The following is a 13,094-nucleotide window of genomic DNA, read 5'->3' as shown; positions in this document are numbered from 1 at the left end:
GAGGGACATGGGACTCTCTTCCAAAAGGAAAATTAACCATCAGAAATTTGCTGGAAATGCCAACTGTTTCCTAGAATCTGTTTCATAAATTATAAGCTACAGGTCCCAGATTTGTTGCTCTGCATCCGTGCAAACTTATAATTTTATAACCAAAATAGAAAACAAAAATTCACCTCTGTGTCCAAATAAACAAACAGACTGCTTCCTCCTGGTACCGTTCAAACTTGCGTATGTTCTCGCGGAAACAGTAGGTTATTTGTAATATCAGTGGTGCCCTCAGCCCAGCCTGCCTATTGTAACGTTGCCCTCAAGAATGTCCATCCCGAAATGCTGTGTCAGCACGACTACTCGCATGTTGTTGCCTTTGACCCACTTCCTCCCTGAGGTGCAAATTCTGGACACGTTGGGGCAATCACATGCCCTGAATTGGCTCCTTAATCTTGCCAGGTGAGGGAGGGTGTGTGTGTGTCTGTGTGTGTGTGTGTGTGTGTGTGAGAAAGGGCTGGCATGTCTTCAGTTTTGGCCGGTGTCTTCTGTCCCCTACTGATGGGCCTCCCTCACCTGGTACAGAAGCCTCCCTGCATCCCTGCACAGACCTAGCCCCAACTATTGCCTTCTGTCCCCAGGGGCAGGAAGAATTGGTGGCTTCCTTCAGAGCAAAGAGGCCTCGCTGATATTTCAGTGCTGCTTAATATGGAGATTTCCCCTGCAGGTCAGAGAAGTACGGGGCCATCTCCCAAATCCGGGCCATCGCCCACTTGCTCGGTGGTTTTGCCTCTCCCCTGGGCACCTGCCTTCTCTTCTTTCAGCCGTGCTAGCTCCTAGGACTGTCATTCAGGGAGTGGGTGAAAAATCTCACGAGCCTTGGTCCATGGGTAGCTCTGCGGCCAGCTTTCCGTAGTGCTACATTTCTCATAAAAGATCGCATGCCCTCCGACTCGTTTCCTAGCCTCTCCGGCAACTCCAGGAGTGGCGAAGGGAGTGGGTGGGTTAAGGGGGAGATAAGAGCAGGATTCTGAAGTGGTGCTCGGGTGACCGGCATGCTGATCAAGCCAGGGCTGCGTTCTTCCATTGTTCCTCCCTCCATGTTAAAGTTGGAAGGGGCCGCAGAATGCCTCAGCCTTGTGATATCCCACCCACACTGGCTTTTATCCCACAGACTATTTTTTGACTGTGAACACAGAGTATTTGAATGCCTTTGAAATAGAATGAATGAATAAATAAACAAATAATCTTTCATGGTTTCCTTAAGCTCTCCCTTGAAATGCTGATTGATTCTTTTATTCCTTTTAGCCCCTATTCTAAGAATTAAGAAAAAAAAAAACCCACAACCTCCCCTGTCTCTGGAGGTTTACTTACCATTAGCTGAGGGTGTGGGCAGGAGTGCAGAAAATACACCCAGGCTTGTTCTGTTCATCCTCTTCTCTCCCTGGGGCTCCTGGCTTCGGTTGTTGATGTATGCATCATACAATAACCAGAAGATGGGAGCTCCTTACCCCCTTTCCCTTGGTAGGGTTTCTCCAGGCGCAGAGAGAAGCCATCACTACCATGGTGAGCGTGCCATTCGAGGGATGGGGATGATGGGAGGTCCGCCTGTCTCTTCAATTAAAATGCTTCCAATTATATCTGACTTAGGATTGAGGAAGCCCAGCTTCCCATCTGAAGGAAACTGGAATTGGATTTCTTAGGGTTTGTTAAAAACCACCTCCACGGGTGAGCCCGTGCCATCAACAGCTCCGCCCGCGGGCCAGGCAGGTGCACAAGAGTAGGCCTCTGGGCCTCCCTCGGAATCAGTCCTCTTATCCTTGAATGGTGGTCAGCTCCCTTTTCTGCAGAGGCCGTGAGGGCTCAGCAGGGAGCCCCTGACAGCAGAAGGCCAGGTCCTCCGACAGGGTGCCGGTCCCTCCGCCGTAACCACCTGGTGTTGGGTGTCCCTGCAGATTCACTTACACGCTCGGGGAGGGCATGTGGCTGCCCTTGAGCAAGAGCTTTGTGATCCCGCCCGCTGAACTAGCCATTAACCCTTCCGCGAAGTGTAAGACGGACATGACCGTGATGGAGGATGCTGTGGAGGTCAGGTGCGTCTGGGCCCGGGGTGCCGAGGCCACATGTGGCGTGGGGGTCTGAGTGAGGAACCACCTGAAGGCCCAAGGAGCTCGGGAAGGAATCATGACGAGCTGAAAGGGGAAGTTGGCGGGCTGCCTTCAGATTCCTAGTTCGCCATGCCAGGATCTACTCTATCTGGGTCAATATCGCACACCCCAAGGCTCCTGCTTTGGGAGAGGACATAAAATTAGAGTTTGTAAGCACTTCCCACATCCCCTAAGGACTGACAGGCAATAAAATGTTAATTTCCTTGCCCAAGTTTAGACCTCCTTCTTTGACCAGGCATTACAGCCTTGGCTCATTTCCCAGATATGGAGAATGTCCATAATTTGTTAGTTCAAGCCTCAGAGTGTGGCTGATCTTTACTTCTTGGGAGCGAGAGCGAGACGTGACGCAGTTGACTAGACAGGAACTTGAAATGTGATGCTACTTGTTGCGCCTGAAGTCCCCTTGACTCCTTCCCCCTCCCCTCCGTGTCTCCCCACAGAGAGGAGCTGATGACCTCGTCCTCCTTTGACAGCCTGGAGGTTCTGCTGGATTCCTTTGGGCCAGTGCGCGACTGCAGCAAGGATAACGGGGGCTGCAGTAAGAACTTCCGCTGCATCTCAGACCGCAAGCTGGACTCCACAGGTTGCGTGGTACGTCCGCCCATCGGTGGGGGTGGGCGTGGGGAGACGGGGGTGGGGGGAACACAGGGTGAGACAGAATACCGATACACAGATGGAAGTAAACTGTGAATAAAAGAGAAGGAGCCTCGCTGGCTCAGTCGGTAGAGCATGCCCCTTTGATCTCGGGGTCATGAGTTTGAGCCCCATATTAGGTGTAGAGGTTATTTAAAAATAAAATCTCTAAAGAGAGAGAGAGAGAAAGTCAGAAATGATGCCTCTCCAGTTGTCACCACTGTCTAACCTAAATTACGAATTTTTTCAGGACACCTAGGTGGCTCAGTTCCTTAAGTGGCTGACTTGTTATCCATTCGGCTCATGATCTCAGGATTGTGATCGGCCCTCTGCATTGGGCGTGGAGCCTGCTTAAGATTCTCTTTCTCTCTCTCTCTCTCTCTCTCTCTTTCTCTCTCTCCTCCTCTGCCCCTCCCCCCAACTCCCTCCCTAAAATAAATAAATAGATAGAAAATAAGGGGCCCCAGATTGCTCAGTTGGTTAAGCGTCTGCCTTCGGCTCAGGTCATGATCTCAGGGTCCTGGGATCGAGCCCCTTGTCTGGCTCCCTGCTCAGCAGGGAGTTTGCTTCTCCCTCCCCACCCCTCCCCCTACTTTTGAGCATGCTCTCCCTGGTAAATAAATAAAATCGTAATAAATAAATAAACAAATATGAATTTTCTCTTAACAGAGATGAGAAGCTAATCACCAGTCAGTTAATCAAGAAATATTTATGGAGCACCTGCCATGTGTCCTGTCACTATCCTAGGGAAATTTCATGAATTATATAGCAGGATTCTTTGTTTCCAGTGTTACAGCCTCATTGGCGAGGGATGCCCCCAAACAATTCAAGAAGTAATTAACTGTTGAATAGTATGACACGGACTCTGATAGGAATGCAACTGTATTGCCTGCAACAGGGAATTCTACCTTTGGGTAGAGTGACTGTAGTAGGAGATTTGGGGAGAAACCTACCTAAGGCCAGAATGATGAAAGAAGGAAGTTACGCCAGGAATGGAGGACAAAAATAAAAATATGTCTCCTTTGAGACCCTGGCCATGAACTCCGACTTGCTGAAGGTGGTTTTCTACTTTGTTTTCAGCTATGGGAACTTTGGCTACATGTAAGATATGTAATGCTAGGAATAGAAAGGTCATTTGGTTGAGAGTATGCTAAGGTCGCTCCTGCACCATGGATGAGGAGTGACGAAACCCCGCAGGTTAAGGGAGGCAGGGATGATGTCATTAGCTGCCCATGCCTTTCTGTTGGCAAATTTTGTGCCCCTCAACACCATGGTCTGTCACCAGCCCTCCCTTCTTTTAAGGGCAGAATGATGCAATCCTCACAGAGAGGCGAGGACAAAGAAGGAAGGCAGCAAACCCAGATATCAATTGGGCATAAAGGAGGAGGTTCATTGAGACGCATGGTTCTGCAGTGTTTCTGGGGAAGGGCCATGAGCCTCCTCCCGTTTCCCGGTGTGACAGCTGTGCTCTGGTACGGGGACCCCGAGCCGGCGCAAGCTGTGAGGAGGCTGGGCCAGTCCGTCTTTCACACACCCCCTTCCCGGTCTCTGAGCACCTGCTCTGTCCCTGGAGCTGTGCTCTATCAAAGATGGATGAGTGCCTGGGGTCTGGGGGGGTGCGGGGGGGGGCTCTCTCAACCTCCCCAGACATTCACAGATCCGGCAGCTGCCGACAGGATTGATTTATCTGAGGAAGGAAGGAAAGTGAAGGAAAGAATAGGCAGAGTGTGGAGGGGCAGATAGGCGGAGACCTGGCTGGTCCATCAAAGGAAGGGAAAGCAGAACAGAGGACCATCAGGAAAGGACAAAGAAAAACATTCTGTAGGTTCTGTCTTCCAGAAGCAGCCAGGAGGTAAGGTGACGTCCCACAGCGCTGCCCTCCCTTTGGCCGGTCCACTTTCAAGTAGCTTAAACAAGTAGCTTCCCGACTGCGTCCCTCAGGAGACAATTTCACTGGCTAATGGAGCCTCCAGCTGAGACACATTTTACCCCTCCTGTTCCTTCTGCATTTCTTCATTCAGATTTCAACCTTTCATTCCTCGCTACTCTCTTGGGTCATTCCGAGTACTGAAACACTGTGTGTGCACATGCGTGGATCCCGCCCCCGCATCCCGGCCGGTCCTGGATGAATTTGAACGTGCTCACGCCTTCATACGCTCTCGGTCTCCTCCCTCCTCCCTGCCCCATTCCCGAGCCCCGGAGGGTTGCCTGTCAAGTGCCTTCTGTCGGTGATCCTAGCCCCTTTTACTTGGCATGTCGCCTTGCTGGCATATTTTTGTACTTTTAGCACTGTAATCTGTGAGACAGAGTGAGCAGGAATAGTTCCGATGAATATGCATTTGCAATAAGGCCGCTGCGTTTTAGAAGCGGAGCCGCTGCAGAACGTCACCCAGCTAGACCAGTGCTTGGGGTTAGCATAACACTGTGAGGTCACTGGTCCACAGTGGCGGTTGGAGGAAGGAGGGGACCATTCAGCTGATTTTTTTCTCCTTGACCATAAAGCCTGTGATTCCTGAGACAGGAGGACTGATAGTGGAGAGCTGATGTGCCACGTCCCGACCCTTGGGGTCATCCTGAGAAGAAGATCGGGGACCTCACGCTGAGCTGAGCTGGACAGGACAGTCCCAGAGCCCTGCTGCACTAGCAGAATGGTTCCGGGTCCTCTGGAGGTGGACCAGAGACAGCCGAAGACCTGGCACCAGACTGGTGTCTGGGAGAATTGGGCTACGGTGGAAACCCTGATATTCAGTTAGTTCTCTGGGTGCTTAACTGAAAGCCTTCTCAGGAAAGATGCATTTTCATGAAAGGAGAGAGAAATGAGAACTCAGAACACCCTGGCCTTTAAGGAACCTGGGAAAGCAGCAGAAATGTGGGACAAGAGGAAGCACCCGCGTGTTTTCTGGATTGGACACCAGCCAGACAGGTGGGGCTGGCGAGCCCTGGCCGCTCAATCTTCATTCTTTCTAGGAAGGCAGGACACGTTTCTCGGTTATGCATGGACTCCCACAGGGTTAATTGCTACCCAGTTAATTGCCCTATTGTTTATGTTGTCTCTGAGGACAGGAAACAAATGCCCATGAAAGGCACATACCTGTAGAAGCCACAGTCGCTCTGTCCCAAAGCAGACCACTCTCTCAGAGCAGGGATTGTCGAAAATTTGGGAGGGTGTCCAGGGCAGAGGTCCGCCGCCCACTGCTGCTAACTTGGGTCTTGCTTCTACCCATTGTCCTTACTGTGCCAGGATGGGAGTAGGAGACCCTCCCTGGAGAGCACAAAAGCAGGGCTTCTGCGTTCTGTGAAGTTCCCTACGGTCCTGCAGAGTTACCGTGTTTGTGTCCTGTTGCTGCTGTAACAAATGACCATGGATTTTTCGTGGCTTCAAACAATGCTCATGTATTACCTTACAGCTCTGTAGGTGAGACTCCAACACGGGTCTCGCTGGGCTAAAATCACGTGTTGGGGTGGGGGTGGGGGGCATTATTCCTTTCTGGAGGCTCCAGGGAGAATCCATTGCCTTGTCTTTTCTAGCGTCTAGAGTCTGCCCTCAGGTTTTAGGTTATTGCCCCCTTCTTGCATCTTTAAAGCCGGCTCCATTGCATTTTTCTGGCCATTCTTCTGTGGTGCATGCTTTCTGAACTTCTACTCCCCTCATCCACTTTTAAGGACTCTTGTGTTGACGTTGGGTCCCCCTGGATAATCCAGGATAATCTCCCCATCTCAACCTCACTTGCCAAGCCCCTTCTGTCATGTAAGGTAACATGTTCATGGGCTCCGGAGGTCATATTGCTGACTCTTTGGGGACCATAGCTGGGAGATGGCAGTGGGGTTGGAACAGACTTGGTAGTCAGGACACTAGTCCCCTCTCCCAGCTTGAACCAGGCACCCTCATTCTCATCAAGCCTATACCTATTGAGGTTTAAGTTAAAACTTAGAAAGCTCGAAAGTTATTTCCAATGCTATCAAATAATGGAAAGCCCACGCTCTATTGCTCCTTCCTTGTCTTCACACTCATCCTGAAAGTGGCCAAAAGTTGCCTCTGCTTTGTGCACTCTCTGTGTGTGCTTAGGTGAGCAGACCGCAGCCTTGGAAGGCAAGAGGTCGGCTGTCCCGCTTTCTCATGTAATGAACACGTGACCTTTCCTGCCAGAGCATTATGCTCTAATGAGCTTTGAATTACCCAGTGACCCTGCTGCCCTTCTGTCCACATGCTGTCCACAATGGTTTCCCATGAAATGTGTCATTTCGCCTCTACTGGAGCGCAGATGTGCGGAGACTGTTACAGAAGACCGTATCTCTTTCTCTCTGTAGGACAGTAAGCAGAAGCATATGCCTCAGAGGTGTTCAGAGAAATAGGGGCAGGAAGCTGAAACATAAATTTAATCTCATCAAACTTTCCCCTTGGGAAGCTTGTGTGTCAGAGCCCATCAGAAAGTCAGGGAAGTCATTATGTGTAGCAGGGAGATCACCATGTAGTAAAAAGGAGCTTGTTTTGTGTAAGCATTGTGGTTGACTGTCTTACGAATCATCCTGGTAAGGCAAGTCTGGCTCAGCCGCAGGAAGGTGTCCCTCCTCTTCCGGGGGCCCCAAACATGCTCATTGTCCATCATTCATATTCATTTGCCAACAGGGCGTCTGCCTTGTAATCTGGAAGAGAAGGGTGTGTGTCTCAGGCTTAGTGAGATTTGACTGGACTCCCAAGTAATCAATCAACCCAAAATCATTGGTAGCAAAAGAGGGGAAAGACAGTGAAGAAAAGGAGTTGAATGGGGGGAAATAATTTTAATCTCATTAGCCAATGATGCCTTAGCCCAGTAATAAGTCAAAAAGCCATGAGCGTCTCATGAAAGATGATTAACCTTGTGTATTTTAGGGGTCAGTAAAATATGAGCTCATTTATTAGACCTTCTTGGGGGGAGGGTTGTTGCCATAAATGGAGTGTTCTTTTTAAGCCTGTAGTTTATAAAGGCTCTGGGACTGTGGAATGTAACCTATTCAAGAGGGGTTAATGTATGACCTTGGGGCTCAATCCTGAGCAAATAGTTCTCTTTTAAGGAACAAGTAAAGAGATTATCCACAAGCCAGGAGATGAGAATGGCCAACATTTGCAAAGAGAAAATGCCAGCTCCTCCTGGAGATAGGATTTCTCTGCTGACAACTGGGCTCTGGCTGCAGATTCATCTAAGAAGAAGGCATGGTTTGGAGCCTGTGGTTTTCTTTGTATTTAGATTCAGGTTTTGAGGAGTCCAGAATGTGAACACAACAGTACAAGGAACATGTAGGCGAAAACAAAAGCAAACCTACACCATGGGAAGCTTGATTGATCAGACCCCTTGGAGAATGGGTGTACTAGTTGAACCAGGGTTGAGAAGAAAACTCTATTTTTCGGTTTCAGCCTTCTTCTTCCTGGAAAGCTTTCAAAAATATTTTTCTCTGAACTGCAGACCAAGTAAGTTATAGTGCAGTGAAGATTAAGGATCTTGTCTTGTCTTCAGGGTCATTGCTCTGGACATTTAGAGTGGTTATGTCTTATAAATATATGCACCCCTAATATAGTGTGTGTGTGTGAGAGAGAGAGAGAGAGAGGGAGACATGGGGGAGTGAGAGAGACACAGAAAGAAAGAAAGAGAAATAGAGAATATTAGGCTAACCTACAAATCCGTAATTGAGCCCAGAATGTACTCGGAGCTGCTCAAAACAATCAAACAACCAGTCTACAGGATTGCTTCACCTGTTGGCATATTGAATGGACTCTTTTTCTTTAGGGATTCCAGTGAATCCATGTTTTCTCACATTTGAGAAGCAGCACAGCAGAGGAGGAGAGACAGACATGAGCTTTGGGGTCCAAGAGATCTAGGTCCAAAATCAGATTCTGCCATTTCCCTCCTCTGTGACCTTAAACCAGTTACTACTTAATCTAAGTTTACTCCTCTGTAAAACGAGGTGAAAAAAGTCTGTTTGTATCGTTGCCATGGACAATAACACACATAGTTTGTCCTGCACATAGAATGGCTTGGTTCCTGACAGTGGTTATAATTATTCTAGCTTTGCTTGGAAGAACAACCACCCAAAAAAATAAACAAACAAATAAATAAATAAATAATGTGTCTTGGGCAAGGCAGCTAACCTTTTTCTTTCCAGATCTCTTAAGAGAGTGTAAATGCCAGGTGGTCCAATTTGGCATAACAGTGGGCGTTTACACATCAGAGCCAGGCAAGAGGCGGCTATGCCAAGCTTTGGAATTCTGGAACAAAGCCCGCCTGGGTGTTATTTGGTGAAGTCTTTGTCAGAAGTCATGCTTGATGGAGCATTGTGGGGAAAAGAAAAAAACAGGTGGCTAGGAAGATGGGCGTCCCCGCTGGGGTGCTCGCCAAGGCCGGGGTTGAAACCACATGAGATGGGAGGACTGGCGTGGTCTCTACTTTGATGGCTTTTCTCAAGCTTTATAGAAGGGAAGAAAAAAACAACTCGCGGCAACCAGGGCAGCCCATCTAATTCCAATCAAACTTCCACTTCCATGCCTGGGCAGCCGCACAGTGGTGAAGCCAGCTCCCTTCTGGTGGCACATCTGGCCGACCAGCTGGATGGCCAAGGAAGTGGCTGGGTGGGGGCGGTGACAAAACGTGGGGGGCCAGCCTCCGCTGCCTCATTTGCTTGTTTACCATCATTTGGAACATCTGGGTTTGCACCGCAGGGGGCAGGCGTTGGAAGCGACTTTATATGCCCTCACCTTCCAGCCTTCCAGCTGGCTTCCTGCAGAGGAAGGGGACGGAGCAGCCTGGGAGGCTGGCGGGCCCACAGAGGGGCCATTTGTTTGGGAAATTGCAGAATTAGTGTCATCAAGCAGTGCACACCCTGCTGTGATCTTGGGGGGAGGGGAGGTGGCTTTTCTGGGGCACACCTGTAGCCAAGAGGCTTGGCAGTTGGGAGAAACAGCCAGGCTGCGGAGTGGGGGAGGGGAAGGGAAGGGAGGAGAGGGAGGAGTGGAGGGGGGGAGGGACACCCAGTTCCACCAAGTCTTGAATGTTGTTTTTGGTTTGGGTTGGGTTTGGGTGGGGGGAGTGTTAATTAGCTGACAGTGTGTGGATAGAGCATTGTCATTAAAAGCAGGTCAGACCTAGACAGACCCACAGCTCTGCCCCATACTAGCTGCTTGACCCTGGGCAAGTCACTAGCCCTCTTGCAGCCTGTGTAGAAGGACCAGCTGTAACACAGAGTAAGGATCCACTGACCAGACAGAAGAAGCAAGAAGGCAAAGAATATTCTTTGACTGACTTGGTGGACTCCAGTGCAGTGAATTCACATTGTAATTGGCAGCATTAGTGGTTCACACAGTTATTAAATGAGGCGAATACAGGGTGCTGCCCGCGTGATGCCCAGCTCCTACTAAGTGCTCAGTGAACAGTGACTGTTATGTGAGAGGTCGATCGTGATGTAAGCTAGTGATGGGCCAGCCCGTTCATGCACGCAGCCAGCCTGCCAGGTTTTGGGTGTGGTGCTGTCGTGATCAGCAAGGGGACTCCCACAAAGTTATGTTTTCTGGGACCGCCGTTGCTTTACGTCACTTGGGGCTGAGCAAACCCCATACTGCAGGGGATGTTGCAAAGGCTGAAGGAGTAAGATGGATGAGTTCGACGCAGGGCAGGATGGGGGCTGCGGGAGTGCTCCCCCTGTTCATCAAGCCCCTTTGTCTTCCCTGGATTCTGGCTGACATCTCTTCCTGGATCATCTTCTTTGCTGGCACTCCTGAGTAGTTTCCTGAGGACATAGCAATGCAGAGAAACAAATCTTTTCATTAAGAGTGTCCAGGACACTAGGATAAACCCAAACCCAAGCACAGCATCCATGGGTGCTCATGTAGCAGATGCCTTTATCTTGCGTCTTCCACGGGATGTCCTCGAGGCAGGGAGGTCATGAGTATGGCCACTTCTACCAGGAGAGCAGGCAAACCCCCACCTCTGGTCATAGAGGAAGTCTACTTCCTCCTTCCAACTGGAAGCCCTGGCTCTGTCCATTCCCGAACCCTGTTGGCTATCTGGTACCAAGGTTGGCAATGTGTTTGAGGTTAAAAGAAAAGTCCTATTTATATTAAGTGCAAACAGCAACACTCCCTCCCCCTACTCCAAAGAAGTCTCTATTAATGCTGTTCAATTCTGGCCCACCACCTCCCCCAACTGGGAAGCCAGCACACCTCCCTCTGTCTTGCTGTGACTTTCCCTCCCAGCCTGTTTGGAGGCAGTGGCTTTAATGCAAATGCATGTGCTCTGTGCCCAGAGAGAAGCGAGATGTCAAAAAGGTCACTTTTCAAGGGAGTCCAGCATAGTGGGAAATTCGTGCATTAGTTGTCAATGTTAATGGTTTCAAGGCTGAGTGCTAAAAATAGGCGTCAGTAGTTACGGTTCTCCGAGAACTCAGTCCCTTGATTCACCTCCCTGCGTGGATGCTTTTTGATTGTGCCAGTGCCCGTCTGGACTGAGCCCCATGAAGGACAGCTCTGGCTGCTATGACCGCCACATTGGGGTGGACTGCTCAGATGGCTTCAATGGCGGCTGTGAGCAGCTGTGTCTCCAGCAGATGGCGCCCTTCCCGGATGACCCCACCTTGTACAACATCCTCATGTTCTGTGGGTGAGTTGAGCTGCCCATGAGGCTAACCAGCTTTCTGGGATGCTGAACATTCAGTGTTAAAAGCACAAGACGAAATCTAAAAGAACCAGTCACCCTAAGCCAACCCTGAGGCTCTGAGGAAAGAGCCTGCGGGGCTGGAAGAGCCCTACTTTTAAAATCAGAGTTGGGAGGACCTACAGGGAAAGGCTAGCCCCATCCCCGTGGGAGAGGAACCCGACCACAGTCATTGCCTGCATACACCAGAACTTTCCAGACTGTTCTGTGGAACTATATTATTGTGTCTTGTGATGACAGGATTCCGTGGTCCAAAGGCTTGCAGAAAGATTATATAAAAACTAATTAATTATCAAAGAAGGGGAGGGGGAAATCATTGGAGGAGTGGAAACATCATTGAATTCTGCCCCTGAGCCTTCAGGAGCACCCTCCCACAGACATGCTAATTCTTCAGTGCAGTTCCTCCACAGGGGGGTTAAGTAGCTCCTTCAAGACTGGGAGCTGGTAAGTGCAAAGATTAGGATTAGAATTCAGGCACACTCTTTTTTTTTAAAAAAATTCTGTGATTCCCTCAAAATTTAAATTTATACCTCTGACTAGAATTATATTTAAAGACCGCTTCATGTTATATTTACAAAGTAAATAGCAGTTTGGCCCATCCTTATACTCTCATAGTTTGCTTGTCTGGCCTTCCCTCCCCTCTCCTTCCCCCTTCCCTTCTGCTCGCTCCCACTCCTTCCCTGCCTCCGCTCCCCCACATCTGTCTTCCGGCCTGTCGGGGAAGGCACCTACTTTAGGCTGTACACCATTTCAGCCCCTGGGCAGCACAGATGAATGACGTGCAGTTCTTGCCCTCAAGGAGCTCCTACTCTAAGAGGCTTGCAATGAAAGTCCATGTTTATAATAATACGGTTCTGCTACTGTAGCTCTGGCGCTGAAAGCCAGTGCCTACCCAATAATCATGACAAGAAAATTGAGTGGAGGAGTAATGTTATTTTACTGTATTCATGGTATTTCATTTCTTTTCAGTTGGCAGCTTTACCTTCAGTTTCTTATAAGATCCCAGTCCATAAATGAAAGCTTGTTCTAAATTTGAACATCTCTGTGATGTTACCATGGTTGACTCACTTCAATTAATGGAGATAAATTCCTAAATTCTTTAATGAACATACATCTGAGCACCTGGTCTGTGCAGAGACTCTAGTTAGGTGTTAGATACAGGAGAGACAGCAGGATAGGACCCTGTTCCTGCCCTCAAAGGAGTTTACAGTGGGACACACATAGGAACAGCAAGGAGAAGATGGTGTGGAGCAGTGTGGAAGGGGGGTGCGGTCAGGACGCTCAGGAGGGACTGAGAGGGAATCAGGCAGCTTCACAGTTCTTTCCAGAAACAGTAAGTTTGGCTTCGGGAAGGAGCCACTTCACTATCTCCTCCCAGACTGAGGCTGGTGTCAGAGTCCTTTGTGGGTGTCACGTGACATCTGTGGTCTGCCCAAATTAGGTAGGTTCCTCTCTGGGCTTTCTTTCTTATTTCAGTTGGAATTCAGTATGAGTGGGAATTTAGCACCCTCCAAGCCACTGTAGATAGCTTGCCAAAAGAGTTCCTTCCCATTTTTATGTAAAGCCTAAATCACTTGCACTTATAATTCAAGAGTTCTAGTCACACCTGTTAACACAAATACATAAGGGG

At 49.3% G+C, this 13,094-nt stretch overlaps 1 protein-coding gene across 1 annotated transcript in view; it reads left to right on the top strand.

Annotated features, from left to right (window-relative positions):
* Window positions 1-13,094, top strand: part of ASTN1 (astrotactin 1) — a 328,556-nt gene that overhangs the window by 212,888 nt on the left and 102,574 nt on the right. Inside the window, exons 10-12 of the mRNA XM_045983425.1 lie at window positions 1,941-2,078; window positions 2,594-2,744; window positions 11,244-11,410. Of these exons, the coding sequence (XP_045839381.1) occupies window positions 1,941-2,078; window positions 2,594-2,744; window positions 11,244-11,410 (456 nt within the window). The remainder of the gene's footprint in view (window positions 1-1,940; window positions 2,079-2,593; window positions 2,745-11,243; window positions 11,411-13,094) is intronic.

Source organism: Meles meles, chromosome 17, assembly GCF_922984935.1.
Source record: "Meles meles chromosome 17, mMelMel3.1 paternal haplotype, whole genome shotgun sequence".
NCBI lineage: Eukaryota > Metazoa > Chordata > Mammalia > Carnivora > Mustelidae > Meles > Meles meles.
This window is presented reverse-complemented; position numbering and strand designations above follow the sequence as displayed.